Below are 24,819 nucleotides of genomic sequence, written 5' to 3' on the forward strand. Positions count from 1 at the left end.
AAAAATAATCTTTGTTTTTCCGCCTTCCTTGACTAGCTTAGACCAGTTTACAGGCATTGCTGTATTCTGGGCTGTGGTGTAGTTCCTGTGTTGTCCATTACCTTACTTGGATAGAAGGAAGTTTCTTTGCTCACCAGTGGGAGTGGGGAGCCTTGAGCAGCCTACCTGTCCTTGGGGGAAGTGACCTCAGCACAAGAAGCTGTAGTAATTGGTTGTTTGGGACCATTCCTAGCTCTTTTGTAGTTCACTGTTTAAAATCCGCCTCTGGGCATTTTTTTCTGGCTATACTGCTCAGACAAGCTCCACGTGGGTTTACAGAGTGGTCTTAGCAGCAAGGAACTCAAAAAAGCGACTACCTTCTGGATTTAAGTATCTTTGCTTTTTTTCACTGGAAATAGCTTCTGTAGCTTACTTTGAACTAGCCTGAACTGTTTTTTAACTGATTGCTGCATTATTTTAAAATCTGCACTTAAAAGTTACATTTAGTCGAATTTGATCGAAAGTTTGCTTGCTTGTTTGTTTAATTTAACTGTGGAGGCTGCCCACTAAAGTGTGCTAGCCTGTGTAACTAATTTATCACTGTCTCTGCATTTTCTGTGTGTTTCTACCAAAAAAACAAAAAAAAATCTTTGTTTTCCCGCCTTCCTCGACTAGCTTAGACCAGTTTACAGGCATTGCTGTATTCTGGGCTGTGGTGTAGTTCCTGTGTTGTCCATTACCTTACTTGGATAGAAGGAAGTTTCTTTGCTCACCAGTGGGAGTGGGGAGCCTTGAGCAGCCTACCTGTCCTTGGGGGAAGTGACCTCAGCACAAGAAGCTGTAGTAACTGGTTGTTTGGGACCATTCCTAGCTCTTTTGTAGTTCACTGTTTAAAATCTGCCTCTGGGCATTTTTTTCTGGCTATACTGCTCAGACAAGCTCCACGTGGGTTTACAGAGTGGTCCTAGCAGCAAGGAACTCAAAAAAGTGACTACCTTCTGGATTTAAGTATCTTTGCTTTTTTTCACTGGAAATAGCTTCTGTAGCTTACTTTCAACTAGCCTGAACTGTTTTTTAACTAGCTCTTTTGTAGTTCACTGTTTAAAATCCACATTTGCACAGCTTTGCGCGGTCGTGCGCATAGCGCAGTGCCGGTTAAACAAGGTTAAACTTTTTCTGGCTCCGCCAAGTCTGCTCTTCAAATTTTCCCTTAAGGAAGCTCTACTCTTAGTATAACCAGACTACTCACTGTCTTATAAGCCTAGCACTTGTTCTCAATATTTCTCTACTAAGTAAGCACTCTCGTACTAAGTAAAGCACTACATCTACTTACCACCCCTGTGAATACCCACTTCCCTTAAAGGTATACCACTCCATTATACTGTTCTAGCATGTCGAGTGGTAGATTACTGGCGTCGTCTCCAGTTCAGCTGGTCAATCTGGGCATCTTGAGACAATGCTACAATTGTCTCATGTACACAGACAACCCTCTCCTCCTCCCAACAAACACAAATACATGCGAGAGATGCAACTATATAGCCAAACTGGAGGCTGAACTCTCTCAACCCAGGGCTGGCATGACCAGACAGGAGGAGATGGCAACCACACACACAACAATCCCAGTGCCACATAGACCTACCACAACTGCAAACCAAACACATAAAAACACAAAGACATACTCGGAGGCTCTAATAAAAAACTTACCAAAACAATAGAGGCTCCCAAAGCAGACATCCAAAAATCCGCCACCTCAAAACAAAACACATGCAACACATACTTCAATAAATCAGTGTGTCGACCAATCGTAGCCCTTAAGGCCAAACACCTTGCTTGATACACTAGTAATAGGTGACTCCATAGTCAGACACACTGATGTCCCACTGACCAGGCTGAACAAGGAGAAGGTGACTGTGAGCTGTCTATCGGGGGCTAGGATCCGCCACATAACACACGCACTCAGGTCACTCCAAAGCAAGTACAAATATGACTCCGTCATTGTCCATGGTGGTGTGAATGACCTAAGATGTACCTCCCTGGACTACATGAAAAGAAACATAGAGGAGCTTTCCGATTATGTAGCCCAGGCTGGTATGATCCTGACCTTGAGCAGCATCTTGCCCTCACCAAGAATGATACCACAATACAAAGACAAGATGATCAGCTTTAACAATTGGCTCGAGTACTGGTGTCATTCTAAGGGGATCCAATGTCTGTCTGCCTGGGATGATATGCTGGACAAGCCACGCTGCTTCGCAAGGGATGGCTTACACCTGTCACCACTGGGCTTCCGGATATTGGCAAAGGCTCTTGCCACCCCCATAGTGCCTTTTTTAGGCAAGGCTCAAAAGACAACCCCACCTCCTTAGAAAACAAAAATGGAAAAAAACTAAGGGTAATGCTGCTCAACGCCAGAAGTCTAAATCTCAAAATGCAGGCACTTGAACTCCTCAGCATGGAGAACATCGACGTCTGTGCAGTAACTGAAACCTGGTTCAAGGCTCCTGAGAGCACCCCAGCGCTACCAGGCTATACCTCGTATCATGCTTTTCGGCCCCAAAACCTGGGCCGAACCACAAAGGGAGGGGGAGTGTCCATATTCATAAAGGACACCCACACCTCCAGGTTAGTAGCAACACATGAAGCAAGAGAGACCATACAGGTGCAACTAACCATAGGCAAAACTGCTATACAACTGGTAGCATGTTACAGACCACCCTCCCAACCTCAAGAACCCCACTCAGCCTTCCTGAAGACATTGGAGGATATGAATGTATCACAAAATACCATCATACTGGGAGACTACTACCCAAACATACATTGGGTACATTATTCTAGCCCTAATACCCTAGCCCAAAGGTTCCTGGAATTCATAAATTCAAATGCACTGGAACAACTAGTCACCTCTCCCACTAGGGGAGATAATATACTAGACCTGCTCATCACAAACATGGGGACAAAATGCTCCACACCGGAAGTATACCCCTCACTAGTGAGATCTGACCACAAACTAATCACCCTGGATATACATATCCCACCTCCACCCCCAGTACAAAAGACCACAGTGAAAAACTTCTCAAAAGCAGACTTCACTCTTTTTAAGAAGGAGATGGTATCCTTTAAGCCCACTGTGCCAGTGGATACCACATCCGGCAATGCCGAATCCTTCACAAATGCTTTCTATGGACATATCCAAGAATGCATGGATCATGCAATCCCAAACAAATCCAAGTCCCTCTCCACCAAATGTAAGCATCCTGTCTGGTGGACCTCAGCCATAAACAAATTGTATAACAAAAGAAGGAAGCTACTGCACGTCAGAGCGAAATCCCATGAAGGGAAGACGTCTCTGATCAACATTAGCAGAAAACTACGTTCTCTCATAAAAACATCCAAGGCAAACTTTGAGAGAAAAATCGCTAAGGACACTAAAGATAACCACAAAGCCTTCTTCAGCTATGTTAGAAACCTGGGCAGAAACCCTCAGATATGCTCAGAGCTGGTTCACAACAACAAAAAATACACTGAACCCACAGATATTGCTAACATTCTGGCTGACAGGTTCAGTGCAAATTTCTCGCCTCCTTCACCCCCAAAAGAAGAAATACTTATCCCAGCTGAATGTAATCTCCCTGTCATCTCAGATGTCCAAGTGAGAACCGCCCTAAACAAAGCAAAAAACACAGCATCAATGGGACCTGACGGTATCCCGGGGAGCTAAACCCACACATAAAAATGCTATTTAACCTTAGCCTTACTTCGGGATATGTACCTGTACACTGGCGTACAGCAACAGTGGTCCCACTCCACAAGGGGAGTGACTCTACAGACCCTGGAAACTACCGCCCCATAAGCTTAACTAGCCTGGTCTGCAAAGCCATGGAAAGAATCATTACGGAACTCATAAACAGAGACATAGGGGACCTACAGACACTTGACCCAACCCAGTTCGGCTTTGTGAAGGGCAGATCCTGCCTTTTAAATCTGGTTGACTTTTTCGAAACAGTCACTAGAGCCATTGATGAGGGCAAAGCAGTCCATACAGCATACCTGGACTTGGCTAAAGCCTTCGACACAATACCCCACTCAGGCATCATAGATAAGCTAAACAGCTTAAAAGTAAACCCCTATGTCACTAGATGGGTTGCAAACTGGCTAAAGGACAGAACCCATAAAGTTTAAATCGCTGGAGCAATGTCAGACTCAAAGCCGGTCACAACTGGTGTCCCACAGGGATCTGTCCTGGGACCCCTCTTGTTCGGCATTTATTTCTCAGATGTTAAAGCAAACATGGGAGGGCTGTGGCTGACAAAGTTCGCAGATGACTGTAAACTAGGAGCCATAGTTGATACACCAGCAGACACAAACAACCTACAAAAAGGCCTCACTGAAACGGACAACCGGCCTTAAACTAAATGCCAAAAAATGTATAGTTATCCCTTTTGGAAAAAACAAAGTACCCACAAATTATCACATAGACAGTAACCCACTGAGTACGGAAAAAGTAATCAGAGACCTAGGGACCCAAGTAGACGGTGACCTCTCATTTGACACCCACGTTGCCAAAGTGGTTAGAAAAACATTCTACCTTGCACACCTCATCATGAAGGGATTCACATCCAGATCCAAGGATGTCATTGTACCCCTATATTCCTCCCTCATCAGACCCATGATTGAGTACAATGCCCCATTTGGTATGTACCTCACCCGGCACTTGCAACAGCTGGAGAGACCACAGAAGTACCTCACTAAAAGGATCAAGGGTCTCTAACATATGTCTTATTCAGCCAGACTAAAGAAACTTCAGCTCTATTCAGTGGCATACCACCTGCTCAGGGGAGATCTCTGCCTGACGTTCAAGGACATGTCCAATCAGGATTTGATGGACATGCTCCACCTCAAAAAATCCAAATCCATCAGGATCACAAGAGCTAAAGACTTAAACCTTGGCACAAGTATGAATAGGACATGCTGGAGGGATAGATTCATAACCCAGAGGCTTCCCATGCTCTGGAACAGGATCCCAGTTCGTATTAGGTGGAGCCCCTCACTGACTCTCTTCAAGAGAAATCTTGAAGAGTGGATGGGAGATCGAAAGTTTACCCCAGGGGTCACATCTGTGTCACTGCTAGACAGGGGCACAGTAAACTAATTCTATTATATAAGGGGACCTTCATTGTGTCACTACTAGACAGAGGCACAGTATTCTAGATTTATTCTGTACATTTTTGTACCATTTCATGGGGTGGCAAAAGCCACATCACTATGGCTAGGCTTACAAATGCCCCAGGGCAGATAGCCTAGTATTATACTATGAAACTATGAAACTATCTGCAAATAGAGCCATCATTTTTGACTACCATATCAATTATGTCCTTGAATTTCTGAGTCCCTTATTTTCTTTCCAAACGCTAAAAAAAAATACAAACTTATAAAAAACACAAAAAGGAAGAAAGAACCACACTGAAAACCAAATTAAAATATAAAGTGTGCGCTTTCATTTACTGCATTAAGCAAACTTCATCAGACAACACAAGTTACAAGTGTACTCTTATTTAAATGTAAAAAAGTTAATTTAAATGACATAATTTCCTTTTAGAACCAAGCCTCCTTATTTTCTTTGCCAATGGTTCTAAATATAATGCAAATAACAAAGGGGAGAGATGACACTCCTGCCTGGTTCCTCTGCTCAAGCATAAATTATCAGTGAGGATCCCGCCCACTTTAATTTTCGCCTCCGATCCCTAATATATCCTCCTAATCAACCTTATAATTTTACCAGAGAATGCAAATGGTTCCATTGCTCTGCTCATAAAGTCTCAGCCTTCTCTGTCAAATGCTTTCTCTGTATCAAGACCCACCAACAACAGTGGTATTTTTTTTACATTCTGTTTCCCTCTGGATCATCAGTGTTCTGTTAATGTTGTCAAATGTTTGCCTCTCATCTACAAAATCACATTGATCCATATCTATCAATTTTTCCTCACCTTTGCCATTCTTTTAGCCAAACACTTTATAATCATTGTTTAGTATTGAAATGGGCCTATATGGAGTTGGATGATGGATCTTTACCCTCTTCAGGTATTACAACTACCACCACTTTCTTCCAGGATGTTGGTACTTCTCCTCCTCTTAAAATACCATTAAACAAAACCTTCCAGATCTTTTGTCAGCTTTTTCCCTCCTAGCTTTCAAACTTCCACAAGAATACCATCTATTCCTGGAGACTTTCATGTAGATTGGTTATACATCGTTATTTTTATCTCATCCTCTCCTATCCTAACTGTTAATAATTGATCCTCCCTCTACATCTAACCTTGGCATATTTAATTTTTCTATAAACATTTCCATTTGTACCTTTTCTTAATTTCTATATTTCTCTGCTTTATACAGACTTTCATAGAACTCTCGAAATATTTCTAATACTTCTACAGGATCTCGTGTCTTCCTTGTTATAGGGTTCCTAAGTTTGGTGACCATCCTTTCTATTTTCTGTTGCCTGAGTTGTTGTGCTAAAAGTTTTTATGCTCTAGAGTTATCAAAAACCAGTTGCTTAACAGCAATCTTTCTAAACTCATGCATATTATTCAGGCAATCCCTTATTTTCTGTTTAGCATTCTGCAGTTGCTCCTCTTCTTGTTCTGTGAGATTTTCCCTATTTTGTAATACTTTAACATCTGTAGGTCCCTCAAAATATTGTTACTTTTTAACCATATCTCCCCTTTCTTTTATTTCCACCTTATTTTTAAACTCCACTTTAATTTTATCCCACTCCCTAGCTATATTCATAAAAGAAATTTCAATCTTCTCTAATGCCTCCTGAATAATTTCCACTACCCATTCCTTAAATTCCTCTCTTTTCAACAGATATGCGGGAAAGCAATGGTGTCTCATTTTTATTTCATTATCATGTGATTTTATTATAGTTATTACTGGTGCATGATCTGAAATAGTTATTGGGTGTGTATCAAGACATTCAATTAAATACACATGTTGTGAAATGTAAATTATGTCTAGCCTGGCCCAGTTTTTGTACCTTGGGGAATAATATGTAAATTCATTCCAAACTCTAAGTATTGAATTCATATCATCCATGCCAAACACTTTCACAAATATCTTTAAAAATCTACCCTCCTTTGTTATAGGTTTCCTTCTGGGCCCCCCAACACATCTTCAATGTTGCAAATCAAATTCCAGTCCCCACCTATAATATTCCTTGCTGAAAGCTGAATATTTCTCTCAGAATTTTCTTAAGCTCCAGGATAGCAGTTTTCAGTGGAATATAAATACATGCAGGGGCGGTTCGTGCTATAGGACTGCAGCCCCCCCCCCAGCTGTGGAAAAGGAAAAAAAAACAATTGGCGAGTCTCGGAATGTTTCTGAACTTCCGCACATGCGCACTTGGCAATCCCGGAACTCAGAGGGGATCAATTTTGGCAACAACTTTGCCATTCTTTTGAATACTCTAGACATAAACACACTATAATTATAGTTTAAAATTGAAATTGGCCTTTATGATGCTGGATCTGATTTTTTAATGGTCTTTAGGCATTACAGCAACTACAGCATTTTTTCTAGGACGCTGGTACTTCCCCTCCTTTTAAAATACTGTTGAACAATACCTTCCACACCCTCTTCACTTTCTTTCCTCCTGGCTTCCAAACTTCCATCAAAATACCATCTATTCTAGGAAACTTTTCTGCAGATTAGGGGTATATCATTATTTTATCTCATCTCCTCCTATCTTAACTGTTAATTGTTGAGCCTCATCTCCCCCTAACCTTGGCATATTAAGTCTTCCATAAATATTTCCACTTGTGCTTTTTGTTGACTTCCCCACTTCTCTGCTTTATACAGATTTTCATAAAAATTCCAAACTATCTCTAACACCTCTGCATGATGTTTGGTTATTTTTCTTGTTATAGGCTCCCTATGTTTGGCAATTATTCTTTCTACTTTCTGTTGTCTAAGTCATTGTGATCTGGAGTTATAAACAGTTGCCTAACAGCACTATTTCTAAACTCATACAGATAAACAAGGTACTATTTTTACTTTCTCTTTAGCACTCTGCAATTGCACCTCTTCTTGTTCTGCAAGATTCCTCTTATTTTGTAATAGTTTAACCTTTTGTCAGAAACTCTAAGTAATTCTTGTTGCTTAACCATATCTCTTTTTCCTTTTTTTCTGCCCTACTTTAAAGTCCACTTTCATTTTTATCCCACTCGCTATCTGTAACTTCTGAAGCACTTTCTGTCTTACCTAATAATGCCTGAATAATTTTCACTACCTATTCTTTAAATTTCTTTCTTTTGAACAAGCAGATGGGGAAGTACCAGTATCTTATCTCATCATCATTTCATTAAGCTGCATTTTATCTTAGTAATTATTGGCATATGATCTGAAATAACTATTGGAAGTAAGTCAAAAGTTCTCAACTAAATGCACATATTCCTGTGAAATATAATTTTGTCTAGTCTAGCCCAGTTATTGTACTTTATGGAATAATTAATAAAAAAGTCTTTAGTTAACGGTCAATGTGTTTGGTTAGCCTGTGTGGTTTCAAATATCAATGAATTCTTAAAACAAGGTGAAATATTAAAGAATACATTGGTTAGAAGAGGGTACTCAGATTCCTTCCTTGACAATATTTTTGGAGAGGTACTGCAAAAACAGAATAGGAGGCTATTACATCCCATTATTAGGATATAACACTGGAACTTTAATGAGTAATAGTATTAATAAGGACACTGGAAAGTATAGGAATGGATTAGTATTAACATATAATAAGCCTTTTGTCGACATTAGTACCATTATTAAGAAGAATTGGAATGTCTTTGGTACAGACTCTGAATACATCAACATAGTAGGGGAAGGCCTACTTATGGCATATAAAAAGGATGACAGTATGAAAAATATGTTGGAAAGGGTACAATACCCTAAAAAAATAGGAAAGATGCTCATAGTGTAAATTCATTTTGACATTAAGCAAAGTTGAGCTTGTGAAATTTGACACAATAAGACTGTGCAAGAGATACAATTGTAGTACTAAGTATGTGGTATACCTTGCTTTATGCCAAAAGTGCACATGTTTTTATATAAGAAAAAACAAGAATTGTTCTAGAAATAGAGTGTACCAACACCATCTTGATATACAAAAAAAAAAGAACCAAAAAATGCTTTAGCAGAACATATTTTAAAAATGCTGATCTTTTTTTTTTTTAAGTTTATAATAATAGATCATGTGGAACTGGGGCAGAGAGGGGGTCCAATGGAAGATTATTTAGAGGCTAAAGAACTCAAATGGAAGCTTTGGACCAATGCCATGGCACATCCTGGGTTAAATGAGAATTATCCATTAGCCCAGTTCTTAGGCTCAAAGCTAATTTTGCATTGTGACATACTTATGGTATTTTTTTTCAATTTTTTCTAATGGGTTTTACAGTTTTCAAACATGTAATAAATATGGAGATGACATTTTTATGTATTCGAGTGTATTATAGGTTCATACTAGGCTATCTGCCCTAGGGCATTTACAAGCCTAGCCAGAGTGTGTTTGGCTTTTGCCACCCCTTGGAATGAGTTTACTGTGCACTTTACTATGCACTGTGAAATTCAAAGGGGATCCAATGTCTGTCTGCCTGGGATGACATGCTGGACAAGCCACGCTGCTTCGCAAGGGACGGCTTGCACCTGTCACCCCTGGGCTTCCAGATATTGGCAAAGGCTCTTGCCACCCCCATAGTGCCTTTTTTAGGCAAGGCTCAAATTCTAAACCTACCACCCTAGAACACAAAAAAGGAAAAAAACTAAGGGTAATGCTGCTCAATGCCAGAAGTCTAAACCTCAAGATGCACGCACTCGAGGCCCTTCTCAGTATGGAGAACATCGATGTCTGTGCTGTGACTGAGACCTGGTTCAAGGCTCGAGAGCACCCGGCACTATCAGGCTTTACCTCATATCATGCGTTCTGGCCCCAAAATCCGGACAACACCAAGAAAGGAGGGGGGGTGTCTATATTCATCAAGAACACCCACACCTCAAGGTTGGTGGCAACGCACGATGCATCGGAGACCATCCAGGTGCAATTAACCATAGGCAAGACTGCTCTGCAATTTGTAGCATGTTACAGGCCACCCTCTCAATCTCAGGAACCTCACATAGCTTTCCTGAAAACACTGGAGGATAAATGTATCTCCAAACACCATCATACTAGGTGATTTCAACTACCCGAATATAGACTGGGATCACTACTCAAGCCCCAACACTCTAGCCCAAAGGTTCCTAGAGTTCATAAACTCAAATGCCATGGAACAACTAGTCACCATCCCCACAAGAGGAGATAACATACTAGATCTCATCATCACGAACATGGGGTCACAATGTTCAACACCGGAAGTATACCCTTCACTGGTGAGATCAGACCATAAACTAATCTCACTGGAAATCCACATCCCGCCCCGGCCTGAGATAAAAAAAGACCACAGTGAAAAACTTCTCAAAAGCCGACTTCACACTTCTAAAGGCTAGTGTTGTCTCTTTTAAGGCCCCCGAGACTGCGGAAACCATTACTCAAGCCGCTGAATCACTTACAAATGCCTTCTACCAGCACCTACAGGACTGCATGGATCAGGCAATCCCAAACAAAACAAAGACTCTTTGTACCAAAGGCAAGCGTCCAGTTTGGTGGACCCCAGCCATAAACAAGCTCTACAACAAAAGGAGGAAGCTACTACAAGATAGAGCAAAATCCTTAAAAGGGAAAACACCCTTGATCATTATAAGTAAAAAACTAAGATCTCTCATAAAATCATCCAAGGCAAATTTTAAGAGAAAAGTCGCTAAGGACTCAAAGGACAATCTTAAGGCCTTCTTTAGCTATGTTAGAAACCTGGGAGGAAACTCCCAGATATGCTCAGAATTAGTTCAAAATGATGTAAAAATTACTGAACCTACAGACATTGCCAACATACTGGCTGACAGGTTCAGTGCAAACTTCTCCCCCCCTCCCCCCCAAAAGGTGAGATATCTATACCAGAGAATTATAGCCCCCCAAACATCTATAACGCTCAGGTGAGAACTGCTCTCTCCAAGGCAAAAACACAGCATCCATGGGACCAGATGGTGTCCCCGGATGTGTGCTCCACGAACTCAATGAGGAATTAAACCCGCAGTTAGGGCAGCTGTTTAATCTTAGCCTCACCTCAGGATACGTGCCTAAGGAGTGGCGTACGGCAACTGTGGTCCCACTTCACAAAGGAGGTGCCTCCACCGACCCGGGAAATTACCGTCCCATCAGCTTGACAAGCTTGATCTGCAAAGCTATGGAGAGGATCATAATGGAACTCATAAATAAAGACATAGGAGACTTGCAGACTTTGGATCCGACCCAGTTTGGCTTTGTCAAGGGCAGATCATGCCTTTTAAACCTGGTGGACTTTTTCAAAACAGTCACCAAGGCCATTGATCAGGGAAAGGCAGTCCACACAGCCTACCTCGACCTGGCAAAGGCTTTCGACACAATACCCCACTCAGGTATCATTGAAAAACTCATCAGCTTAAATGTAAACTCATACGTCACAGGATGGGTTGCAAATTGGCTAAGTGACAGAACCCACAGGGTCAGAGTTGCTGGCGCCATGTCAGACTCAAAGCCTGTCACAAGTGGTGTCCCACAGGGCTCAGTCCTGTTCGGCATCTACTTTTCAGAAGTACAAGCAAACACAGGAGGATTATGGCTGACAAAATTTGCGGATGACTGCAAACTGGGCGCCATAGTTGAGAACACATCTGACACAGATATCCTTCAGAAGGGTCTTATAGAAACGGAAAACTGGTGCCAGAACCATGGACTAAAGTTAAACGCCAAAAAATGCATAATCATACCCTTTGGGAAAAACAAAGTTACCCCTAGCTACTATATAGGCGGCAACCCACTAAGCACAGAAGAGGTTATCAGGGATCTGGGTACCCAGGTTGACAGTAACCTTTCATTTGATACTCACGTTGCCAAAGTAGTTAGGAAGACCTTCTACATTGCCCACCTGATCATGAAGGGATTCACATCTAGATCAAGGGAAGTCATCGTCCCCCTGTACTCATCACTCATCAGGCCAATGATTGAGTACAATGCCCCATTCGGAATGTATCTGACACACCTGCAGCAACTGGAAAGGCCCCAAAAGTTCCTCACCAAAAGGATAAAGGGTCTCAAAAATATGTCCTATGCTGCCCGACTGAAGGAACTTTAGCTCTACTCAGTCGCTTACCGTCTGCTCAGAGGTGACCTGTGCCTGACATACAAGGCCATGTCCAACCCAGAATTGATGAACATGCTTCACCTCAAAAAATCTAGATCCCTCAGAACTACAAGGGCGGGAGACTTAAACCTTGACACGGTTATTAATAGGACATGCTGGAGGGACAGATTCATCACCCAGAGACTCCCTATGCTGTGGAACAAAATCCCGGTACATGTGAGGCAGAGCACCTCGCTGGCTTTGTTCAAGAGAAATCTTGACCAATGGATGGGAGATCGCAGATATACCCCAGGGATTATCTCAGTGTCACTGCTTGACAGAGGCACAGCAAAATAATGGGCATAGTATCCTCCAAACTAAAGGGGTGGCGAAAGCCACAAAACTCTGGCTAGGCTTATAAATGCCCTTGGGCAGATAGCCTAGTATGAACCTATGAACCTATGAACTTTTTAAGGTTAGTTTACTGTGCCTCTGTCTAGCAGTGACACAGAAGTGACCCCCGGGGTGAACCTACGATCTCCCATCCACTCGTCAAGATTCCTCTTGAAGAGTCAGTGAGGGGCTCTGCCTAACATGGACTGGGATTTTATTCCAGAGTGAAGGGAGCCTCTGGGTTATGAATCTGTCCCTCCAGCATGTCCTATTTATTTCTGTGCTGAGGTTCAATTCTCTCGATCGCGTAGCTCTAAGGGATTTGGATTTTCTGAGGTGGAGCATGTCCATTAATTCTGGGTTGGAAATGGCTTTGTACGTCAGGCATAGATCGCCTCTGAGTAGGCGGTATGCAACTGAGTAGAGCTGGAGTTTCTTTAGCCGAGCAGCATATGGCATTTGTTTGAGTCCCTTGATCCTCTTTGTGAGGTACTTTTGGGGTCTTTCTAGTTGCTGCAGGTGTCGGGTAAGGTACATCCCAAATGGGGCATTGTACTCAATTATGGGCCTGATGAGGGAAGAGTACAGGGGCACAATGACCTCCCTTGATCTAGATGTGAATCCTTTCATGATAAGATGGGCTATATAGAGGTCTTTCTAACCACTTTGGCAATGTGATTGTCAAAGGAGAGATTACTATCAACTTGGGTCCCTAGGTCCCTAATTACTTCTTCCGTACTTAATGGATTTCCACCTATGTGGTAAATTTGTGGGCACTTTGTTTTTCCCAAAGGGTATGACTATACACTTTTTGGCGTTTAGTTTAAGGCCATGGCTCTGGCACCAGTTATCGGTTTCTATGAGTCCCTTTTGGAGGATGCTTGTGTCAGCTGGAGAGTCAATTATGGCACCCAGTTTGCAGTCATCTGTGAACTTGGTCAGCCACAGTCCTCCCATGTTAGCCTGTACCTCAGAAAAATATATACTGAATAAGAGAAGTCCCAGGACTGAGCCCTGTGGGACGCCACTTGTGACTGGTTTAGAGTCTGACATGGCTCCAGCAATTCTGACCATGTGGGTTCTGTCCTTGAGCCAGTTTGCAACCCATCTTATGACATAGGGGTTTACATTTAAGCTGGAGAGCTTGTCTATGATGACCGAGTGGGGTATTGTGTCGAAGGCTTTTGCGAGGTCCAGGTAGGCTGTGTGAACTACCTTACCCTCATCAATGGCCTTGGTGACTGTTTCAAAGAAGTCGACCAGGTTCAAGAGGCAGGATCTGCCCTTAACAAAGCCAAATTGGGTAGGATCCAGTGTCTGTAGGTCCCCAATGTCTTTGTTTATGAGTTCCATAACGATCCTTTCCATAGCTTTGCAGACCAGGCTAGTCAGGCTTATGGGGCGGTAGTTTCCAGGGTCCGTAGAAGCACCTCCTTTGTGGAGTGGGACCACTGTTGCTGTACGCCATTCTTTGGGTACATATCCTGTAGTAAGGCTGAGACTGAACAGCAGCCTTATGTGTGGGTTCAGTTCTTCTTGGAGTTCATGTAGCACGCAGCCTGGAATACCGTCTGGTCCCATTGATGCTGTGTTTTTTGGTTTAGAGAGGGTGGCTCTCACCTGGGCATCTGAGATGTCAGGGAGGCAACACTCTGCTGGGATAGATATTTGTCCTTTTGGAGGGGGGGGAGGGAGTTTGCACTGAACCTGCCTGCCAGGATGTTGGCAATGTCTGGGGGTTCAGTGTATTTTTTGTCATTATGGACTAACTCTGAGCATATCTGGGAGTTGCCAACCAGGTTTCTAATATAACTAAAGAAGGCCTTATGATTTTCTTTAGCGTCTTGTGCAATTTTTCTCTCAAAGCTGGCCTTGGATGATTTTATGAGGGAACGTAGTTTTTTGCTAGTACTGATCAGAGATGCCTTCCCTTTTAGGGATTTTGCTCTATCATGTAGTAGCTTCCTCCTTCTGTTGTATAGCTTATTTATGGCTGGTGTCCACCAGACAGGATGCCTGCCTTTGGGGAAATGGGTCTTGGTTTTATTTGGGATTGCATGATCCATGCATTCCTGAAGGTGTCCACAGAATGCGTTTATAAAGGATTCAGCAGCTTGGGCTGTAGTTTCCACTGGCCCGGGGGCCTTGAAGGATTCCACTTCGGATTTAAGAAGTGTGAAGTCAGCTTTTGAGAAGTTCTTCACTGTGGTCTTTTGTGCCGGGGGTTGGGGAGGGATGTGAATTTCCAGCAAGATTAATTCATGGTCTGATCTTACCAAAGAGGGGTATACTTCTGGTATGGAACATTGTGTCCCCATGTTTGTGATGATCAGGTCTAGTATGTTTTCCCCTCTTGTGGGAGTGGTGACTAGTTGTTCCATAGCATTTGCGTTTATGAATTCTAGGAACGTTTGGGCTAGGGTGTTGGGGCTTGAGTAATGCTCCCAGTCTATGTTTGGATAGTTGAAGTCCCCCAATATGATGGTGTCTGGAGAGACCCTCATATTCTCCAGTGTCTTCAGGAAGGCCGAGTGGGGTTCTTGAGTTTGAGAGGGTGGTCTGTAGCATGCTACAAACTGGAAGGCAGTTTTGCCCACTGTTAGTTGCACATGGATGGTCTCCGATGCTTCGTGCAATACCACTAACCTGGAGGTGTGGGTAACCTTGATGAATATGGATACTCCCCCTCCTTTTGTGGTTCGATCCAAGATTTGGGGCCGAAAAAGCATGATATGAGGTATAACCTGGTAGTGCTGGGGTGCTCTCAGGAGCCTTGAACCAGGTTTCAGTCACTGCACAGACATCAGTGTTCTCCATACTGAGGAGGTCTTCGAGAGTGTGCATCTTGAGGTTTAGACTTCTGGCGTTGAGCAGCATTACCCTTAGTTTCTTTCTACTTGTGTTGCCTAAGGAGGTGGGTTTGTCTTTTGAGCCTTGCCTAAAAAAGGCACTATGTTCAAAATATTGTAAATGAGGCTTTGTATTGCTTTAAAAAATGTTTTTTCAAGGGGTGGTAATTATCACCTAATTATTTATGGTAGTATACAAGATATATTATGGTTTGTATTTGATATTCTGAGGAAGTCCTTACTTTTGGGACAAAAGCGCTAAATAAATATCACAGTGTGGATTTGATTCCTTGGAATCCTTCATCATTGTTGTGTTTTTAGATTTCCAGATATATCCTCATTGTTGCAAATCAAATTCCAGTCCTCACTTTTAAGTAATATTCCCTGCTGAAAGCTAGTTATTTTTCCCCCAAGTTTTTTTAAGCTCCACAATAGCAGTTTCAGGTGGAATACAAATGCATGCTAGCACAATCTTCATCCCTTGCCAGTAACCTCTTACTACTACAAATATGACATTATCTTGTTTTCCTCTTGATTGGAGCTTCTCTAGCAAATATAAGTACTCCTCTTTTCCTTTGTCCCTGACATTCAGCTGAATATCCATCCTGAAATCCTTTACTAAATTCACCTGCTCATTTCTTTAAAAATGTGTCTCCTGTAGCACTGCTATTTGTACTCTGCAAGTCTTAATATATTCTTCCCTTTTGTCTATACCTGTGACAACATTTGCATTCTAAGATAATATGGAAAAAGTGTCACCATTATGACAAGAAATCATTATTCCCACTTATTATATATGATAGGTTTTTAAATGTTAATTTCCACATTTGTGATGCATGCACCCACTAATGTTTTACAGGTTATTCATTTACACATTTTTTTCTTATAGGTGCATAAAAGATTACTAGGCTGATGGCTTATGAGTCCTTACAAGCCTAGCCAAAATAACCTGATTTTACACAATATATGGCATCTCGGGGCAAGAATATGGCATGGATATGTGCCTATGCCTCAAGTATCTCACAGACTGCCCCTGTCCATAAGGGACATAGGCACTAACTACCCCAGGTGTGAGTATGCTATTCCCACCCACTGATCCAAACTATGTTTGAAGAGGGTCAGGGAAAGCCTATTCCAAAGAAGGGGCATCTCTGAGACACCTATTCATCTCTCCAGTATGTTTTGCTTGAGTCACTGACTTAGTCGGTACGAGACAGAGTAAAGGGACAGGGCTTTTAGTCTATCCACATAGGACATGTGGTTTACACCCTGTATTTTCTTTGTGAGGAACCTCTAAGTTCACTCTAGCTGCTGTAAGTACCTAGTCAAGTACATGACAAATGATGCATTGTACTCAACTATTGGTCTTATGAAAGCCAAGTACAGTGGGACATAATTTTCTTGGATCTGGATACCATACCTTTACTTATGTACAATGTATGTACTGTACCTGCGTACTATGCATGTAGTCTACCTATATTCCACATTTCAGCTGTACACCACAAATCTATTAATTACCTTTATTTTTAAAATTAATATTTTTTTGTTTGTTCTCTCCACTATAACTGTTTATGTGTCACATACCACTGTAAAAACATGTCTCTTGCAATTTGCGTGTATACTGATCATGTCTAAATAACTAAATGTGTCTGTAATTTTTCTTTGTGGAGCTTTTCTCCCCGGGCCTCTGCTGAAAAAGGGCCTTTTCAGCTCAGTCAGACACCCCCGGTTAACAAATGTAAAATAAAATAAATAATAAAATTATAAGTTGTGTAACATAGAAGGACTTTCCCACTACTGTGGACACATGGAGGTCTCTGTGTGCCTAGATCTCTCACGTCTGAGCGTACTCTTAGAGGTGTGCTATTGATGTTGTAATTTGAAGGGTATTTGACTTCCCAAAGGGTATGATAATGCATTTTTTGTCATTCAGTTTTAGGCCACTGCTCTGGCACCAATCATTCATTTGATCTAGACCCTCCTGAAGGATATCTACACTTTTGGAGGAGTCAGCGATTATCTCCAGCTTGCAGTCGTCAGCAAACTTTGTTATCCAGAGGTCTTCAACATTAGCCTTGACTCAGAGAAGTATATTCTGAATAGGAGTGGTCCTGACACTGCACCTTGTGGCATAGAAATAGCAACTGGTCTCTTGCTGTATCTGGATTCACCCACTTTAACTAAATGTGTTCTGTCCATGAATCAACCAGCTATCACTCTGATGATGTAGGGATTTATGCCCAATTTTGTGAATTTATTTACAATACCTTAGTGGGGAATTATGTCAAATGCCTTGGTCAGGTTGATGTAGGCATTATATGCTGTTTTACGCTCATCCGTGGCCTTAGTGAGTTTTTCTCAAAGAAATCCACCAGATTCAGTATGCATGACCTGCCCTTGAAAAAGCTGAACTGGGTCGGGTTCAGTGTTTGGAGGTTTACTATGTCATTTGTTTATCAGCTCCATGATTATTCTTTCCATGGCTTTACATATGAGACTAGTCAAACTTATGGGTCTAATTTCCTGGGTCAGTAGATGGTCCTCCTTTATGTATAGGGATGACTGTTGCTGTCCTCCACTCTACTGGGACAAAGCCAGTCCAGAGGCTGTGGTTAAACAGAGATCCTAATGGGCCTGGTAAGTCTTGATTTAAGTTGTTCAGGATGCAACTTGGTGTACTGTCTGGCCTCAATGTAGTTGTATTTTTAGCTTTAGAGTGGAGTTGCAACCTGTTCTTTGGTGATAACTGGCGGTGGAGTGGTGGATGGTATTTCTTGGGGGAGAACTGGGGGGGTGGGGAGGTGAAAGCTGAGTTGAATTTGTTGGCCAGCAAATTTGCTATATCTTCTAGCCACCTATAACTAATTCTGCACATTGTTGGGTGTTGATGTTAAGATTGTGGACCTAACTGAAAAATGCCCTATGGTTAACCTTAGCTTTGGAGGCTATTTTTACCTACTGAGTGCTCGTTTAGACTAATGAGGGACTTTTCCTCCTGTTGTGCACTTCTCAACAGGACTATATGTCTTAATTTGTACAACCTATTAATACTGGGGTCCACCATGGTGGCTTGTTTTATTAGTTTGACTTGGCTTTGTTTTGATCTGGTACTGCCATTTCTATGCAGTTGTTTATATGGTCATGCAGGGTCTTTTGTGTACAGCTCTCAGCATAGATTTATGTGTTTTCTGGATTTGCCATCCCTTAATAGGGGGTAATTTACCTTAGAAAAATTCTTAAAGTTTTTTGGGGTTAAGTGGGGGGGACTAGTTTTACATTTCCTTCAAGGGAGACCACTTTGTGATATGATCTTAACAGTAAGGACACTGTCAACCAAAGCCCACTCTTTCCATTTTTTCTTATACAGCTGTATTTCATAAATGTGACTGATGCTTTGCAGTCTCACATTTATTCACTAATTTCCATGTTGCTCTCCATATCTCAACTCTAAATTTTGGTTCACTTCCAAGGTACCCCAACTCTTCCAATCAACTCCTGTGCTTTTCTCCAGCTCTCAAGCATTTTCCTTGGGAACAGTGCAAAAGGTTTCACTGGTAAAGTCTCTCCACAAGCTACATTATCAGAAAAATGAGAAGCAGAGTCCCCTTCTGCTTGATGGCTCATTTTTTTGTTGGACAAACTTTTGTAATTTCTCCTTAGCCTGCTCTGCACCAAAAATTACGTTGATCTTCCAGAAACAATTATTTTGAAGATAGCTGGATACAGCAACTTGAATATTACTCCTGTTTATTACCATTCTTTTACTGTTGCAATAAATTTGTTTTTCTTCTGTCTGGGGTACAGTGAACCACATACACTCTACCGCCCCAACTTTTAGTACTTTGCCCTTTTGCCAAAGTTTTGTCAGGATTAACTTTTTTTGCTGGTAGGTTCGCATCTTTACTAATACAGGTCTTGGATGTTTGATCATGGCCTAATTTGGAGCATACACATGGTGTGCCCTTTCTCCGAATACTCCAGCTGCTTATTTCTGCCTTCATAACATTAATACACTTGGTTCATTCTAGTTTCTCTAGTACAGCAGAAAATCTCAGATTTCCCCTACTTGCGCTGTCCTCTAATTCTACCATTTTTTGAAACATCTCTTCTTGAACAGTCTCACACTCAAGCCAGCCTTTTCTTTATTTCGACCTCTGATTTTGCAATTTTATCAGCTCATCTGAGTATCTGTTTAAAACGTATTCCATTTTTTTCCAGCCTATTGCCATTTCAGTTGATATACTCATTCAGTGTTTATTTTAAAAAGTTGTGCGTACATTTGACTTACTTTTTCCTCTAAATTACTGGAAGTCATGTCTTGCACCAAAGTTGGATCACAAACTGCTTTTTGCCAAACAGCTGCAGGATTCTTCACAGTCAGTGTTTTCTTTTCACCTTTTTTTTAGATTATTTTCTTTCAGGCTCTCTTAGTTTCTTATTTGCTGGCATCTAGGCAGTGTACGTTCTAGACAGTACCTGAATTTACTAAAAATGACAGAGTTCCTGGCCCTTGTGTTTGTTTCTTTTGTTCACATTGGGAGAGCTGACGTTAAGATGTTAATCAGTGTGCAGCCATCTAGGACAACATCACATGACCTTAACCATCATTTGTTTGGACAGTTTCTTCTGAGTAAGAGAATATATAAATTTGTTTTTAATGTTTTATATTCTTCTCTAACACTGTTGTTCCTCTTCATATTATTCATTGTTCTACTTTCCATTTACTGTAACCACACAGTGACTGGATCACTTATTTAAAAACTGCCTTACTCTCACACTTGTGAAATGGAATCTGTCTCTTCCACACATGAAGAACCTTATTTTCTCCCATAACTTGTTAAAAGTACTAGATAGTATTTCCATTCTTATTTCCATCATCTACCCGACAGGACAACATCATTCTTCGCAAGGAAGAGTAAACCTGTCTGGTGGACATCTGCAATAAATAAACTATACAACAAAAGGAAAAAAAACTGCTGTCCAGGACCAAGATGGAGCAGGTGCCCTATTGGAAGCAATCTCTCCTTAGCCAGAACAAGCAAATAAGAGCACTAGTGAAATCCTCTAAAGCCAGCTTCGAGCCCAAATTGGCCACATCTACTACAGACGATCATAAGGTCTTCTTCCCATATGTTCGCAATCTCAAAGAAAGCACCAAGATCTGTTCAGAACTGGTGGTCAAGGACACCACATACACAAATGCTGTAGCTATAGCCAACCTACTGGCTGACAGATTCAGTGAAAACGTCAACTCTCTTTCGCCCCCATTAGTAAATCAGGGCATCCCAGTACCTGCCCCCCTCCCCTTATCTCTAGGGAACAGGTCATCACTGCCCTCTCAAAGGCAAAAAATACAGCCTCCATGGGACCCGATAACATCACAGGCTGCATCCTAAATGAACTCAGGCATGAACCTGCAGCACCATTAGGCACCCTATTCAACCAAAGCCTAAGTACTGGCTTTGTCCCAGCCGAGTGGAGGACAGCCACTATCATCCCTTTACACAAAGGTGGAGTGTCTACTGATCCAGGAAATTATAGAACCATCAGCCTAACTAGCCAGATTTGCAAGGCCATGGAACGGATTATCATGGACCTCATTAACAGGGACATTGACAACCTCCAAACACTCAACCCCACACAGTTTGGCTTTGTCAAGGGGAGGTCATGTCTGTAAAATCTGGTCGACTTCTCTGAGACATTCACCAAAGCCATGGACGAGGGGAAGACCGTGCACACCTCCTACCTTGACCTGGCCAAAGTCTTCGGCAGTATTCCCCACTCAGGCATAATAGATAAACTCTCAACTAGGCATCAATCCATATGTTACCAGATGGGAAGCAGTCTGGCTCAATGACAGAACCCACCTAATCAAAATAGGGGAAGCCACCTCAAGCAGTAGACTCGTAATGAAAGGCATACCCTAGGGATCAGTCTTTGGGACCTCTGTTATTTGGGATATACTTCTATGAGGTGGAGGCCAAAACCAGTGGGCTATGGCTGACCAAGTTTGCAGATGACTGCAAGCTGGGCGTGGTCATCAATTCTCCAAGTGATGTGGACTGGTGCCAGCAGCATGGCATCAAGCTGAATGCCAAAAAATGCATCATCAACCCCTTTGGGGAGAGTGATGTCCCCACATATTATCACATCAATAACAACATTCTAAGCACGCAATCAGTCATGAGAGATTTGGGCACCCAGCTTGATAGCAACCTGACTTTTGACCACCATGTTGATTCCGCCGTATGGAAAGCTTTCTACATGGCCCACCTCATAAGTAAGTGCATCTCATCCAGGGACAGGGAGGTCATAACATCACTGTATTCTTCCCTTATAAGGCCAATTATTGAGTACAACGCCCCCTTCGGCATGTACCTCGCAAAGCACATGCAGCAGCTGGAGAGACCACAGAGGTTCCTCACCAGGAAAATCCAGAGCCTAAAACTACCACCCTACACAGATAGGCTAAAAGCCCAATCCATCTACTCAGTTTCATACAGACTCCTCAGAGGTAACCTCTGTCTGGCATATAAAGCAATCTCAGACCCCACCTTGATGGCACTGCTGCATATCCACAAGTCAAACTCCACTCGAGTAACCCACACAAGCGACTTCAACCTGGTCTGTGACATCAATAGATTTGCTGATGGGATAAATTTGTGTCCCAGAGACTCCCCCATCTGTGGAAAATACTCTGTCTCCGCATCAAGCAGAGTACCTCATTATCCCTTTTTAAGTGCAACCTGGATAACTGGATGTGGATGGGAAACAGAAAATACACCTCTGAGATTCCACCTTTGTCACTACTGGACAGGAACTTTGGTTGCTGACTTGTCTAAAAATGGGCTAAACTTTTGGTTAGGGTTATAAGGGCCTCACGGCTAATAATCTAGTAACTTCCTGTGATCCTATGATCTAAAGTAAATCACAGCAGTTAGCCTCAATGCTTCCTGCAGTTTCTAACTAGTCAACTTCCCTATTGTAGGAAGTACATTTTTTTTTGCTATATCACTCTTCCCTTTAGTATTCGTATTGCTGCTGTGCTTTTTCAATAAAGTTTTCCTTACCTAAAAATGCACTGTATTTAGTGTTACTATACAACTTTAGCCTTTACTGCTATGCTCCAGTAGATATCTATAAAAGGTTACTTCTCCAGTATAGATGGAACTGGGTGCCTTCCTTCAATCTATTTGTTCTACATGCTCTATTCTGTTGTAACAGGAAGATCCAATTTTCATCTTGTACCTTGTTTTAACACTTTACTGCGGTGGTGGTGCTGCGGTAGCGTTGTCGCCTTATAGCAAGACGTTGTCCCGTTCGATTCTCAGCTAGAGCGTCTTCTGTGTGGAGGCATACGTGAATGGGGCATTCCTTCGTTGAAGGTTGTGCATCAGGGCTGGTAACCCAGTACGTAAAAATCCACTACCAATCATTAGCGGACCGGAGTTCCGCTGTGGCGACCCCTAACCAGAAAAAGCCGAAAAACACAAACAAACAAACCTTGTTTTAACACTTTATCAGCAGTGTATGCTTCTTCTTACCTCTGAAACCACCGGTGTTTTAGCTTCATGGTTTGTTGAGTACCATCCATATGAAGCTAAAAATGGATGAACACAGCTAGTCACAGTTTTGTCAAGACAAAAAAATCATTAGTTGGAAGGAGCAGGCCCTCCACACACACTCCAAACTTACTGTATGTAAGCCAAATTTAATGCTGTATAAATGCAATGAAAGTGGAAAAGTTAAAAATGGTGAATCATTGCTGGTGCCATAACAGATACAGCACCAGCAGTGATTTGATATGATATGAACACCACTCAGTGAGTTGCAAATCGTCCATCAGTGAGGAACAAGTTGAAACACTGACCAGTCATTACTTGACCAATGAAAAGTACAAACCATATTAGCATCATACAAAAGCTTGTGCTTCTCTGACACCACATCTAATACAGACCTACTATTTTTAATGCCTGCTAAAAGCTATTTTAAGACACGGCTCTATTTAGTGAGTCTATCCTTCTGAAGGTTAAAGCACTTCGTTTTGATCATCTTTGATCTTTATTTCAATGGCATAGAACATTCTGCTAAGTGCTTGCTCCTAAGAGTGCTTATTTTCAAGGTGATACCGTTCTTTCCATTTGAGATCACCAAGCCCAAGACTGTCCATTGCAGAAGAGGCACCAATACTAACTGTGTGAGGTTTATTCCTTGCACAACACCAAGAATGATCCTACTACTCATAGATCACGGAGCTCCACCAAACACAATGCATATTAAAAGCTCCGCTCAACAGTAGTACCTCCCTTTCTCCTACCATTCTAATGATACAAGTCATCATGTATTCCTTCCAGTAAGGAGGAGTTGTGTTTACCACATCAGTAAAACAAAATATATTGAAGGAACAACTTCAATACATTTTATATATATCTTTCAAATGCTGGATGACAGGCAAGGATAAAAGCACAGACTCACCCTTTCCTAATGTTCGTACATCAACATCTTCCCTGCCTGAAGAAGAAAAATTAAAATCTGAAAGAAAAACACATACATCAGTGAATTAGAATTACTTCTATAATTAGTTATCAGCAAAAGGGCCAAATTTCCCTTAATCTCTTAGACATTCATAAATATAGTGATAGTCCACACGAGTGTAACAGTAAAACCACTAAAATTTCAAGGCAAAGAAACAGACTGATTGAAATATGCTAATCTTTTAATAAAGAACGTGAACTTACTCTGTTCAATTCCTTTAAAGCCAAGACTTATACCAAAAGGAATTAACATGAAGATCTGATTTATATTCTCTATGTGCAGTTGACACCAAAAGAATTGTAATTTGTAGACAGGCTTTTGTTGGACAACATGTTAACAGTACAACATTAAGTACAGCTGCTCTGAGTGAATTTAATTAACAGAGTTCTCAGAACTAATGATAAAAAGATGACAGAGGACAATGACGGCTTTCCCTTTTTCTGTCGTACAAACAGGATAGCATTTACTATTTTCAACAGGATCTTTTACCACAAGATATCTATGTCTATGTCCACACAAGTTTTCATTTTCTATATTTGTGTGTGTACGAACACATACACACACACACACACACAAACACACACACATATATATATATATATATATATATATATATATGTGTGTGTGTGTGTGTGTGGATTCACTTTACATGGTCGACATTTTAAAACATTGAAATTCATATGGCCGAGACTATATAATCGACGTTTTAAAACATCGAACCTGTAAAGCAGAGATCTCCATACAGAGTAGAAGTGGTAGTGCGATCTCGGAGTTGGTATATTTAAATAGTGGAGGTGTGTGGGGGCGTAGGGAGGGCTTGCTCCCCTGCA

General features: G+C 41.7%; 1 protein-coding gene across 2 annotated transcripts in view; it reads right to left on the bottom strand.

Annotated features, from left to right (window-relative positions):
- PUS10 (pseudouridine synthase 10) overlaps positions 1–24,819 on the bottom strand; it is a 1,838,120-nt gene that overhangs the window by 545,727 nt on the left and 1,267,574 nt on the right. For both annotated transcript variants that reach the window (XM_044055027.1, XM_044055017.1), the window contains one exon: positions 23,930–23,986. In XM_044055027.1, the coding sequence (XP_043910962.1) occupies positions 23,930–23,986 (57 nt within the window). The remainder of the gene's footprint in view (positions 1–23,929; positions 23,987–24,819) is intronic.

Source organism: Protopterus annectens, chromosome 1.part2, assembly GCF_019279795.1.
Source record: "Protopterus annectens isolate FY-2018-M chromosome 1.part2, PAN1.0, whole genome shotgun sequence".
In the NCBI taxonomy this organism is placed as follows: domain Eukaryota; kingdom Metazoa; phylum Chordata; order Ceratodontiformes; family Protopteridae; genus Protopterus; species Protopterus annectens.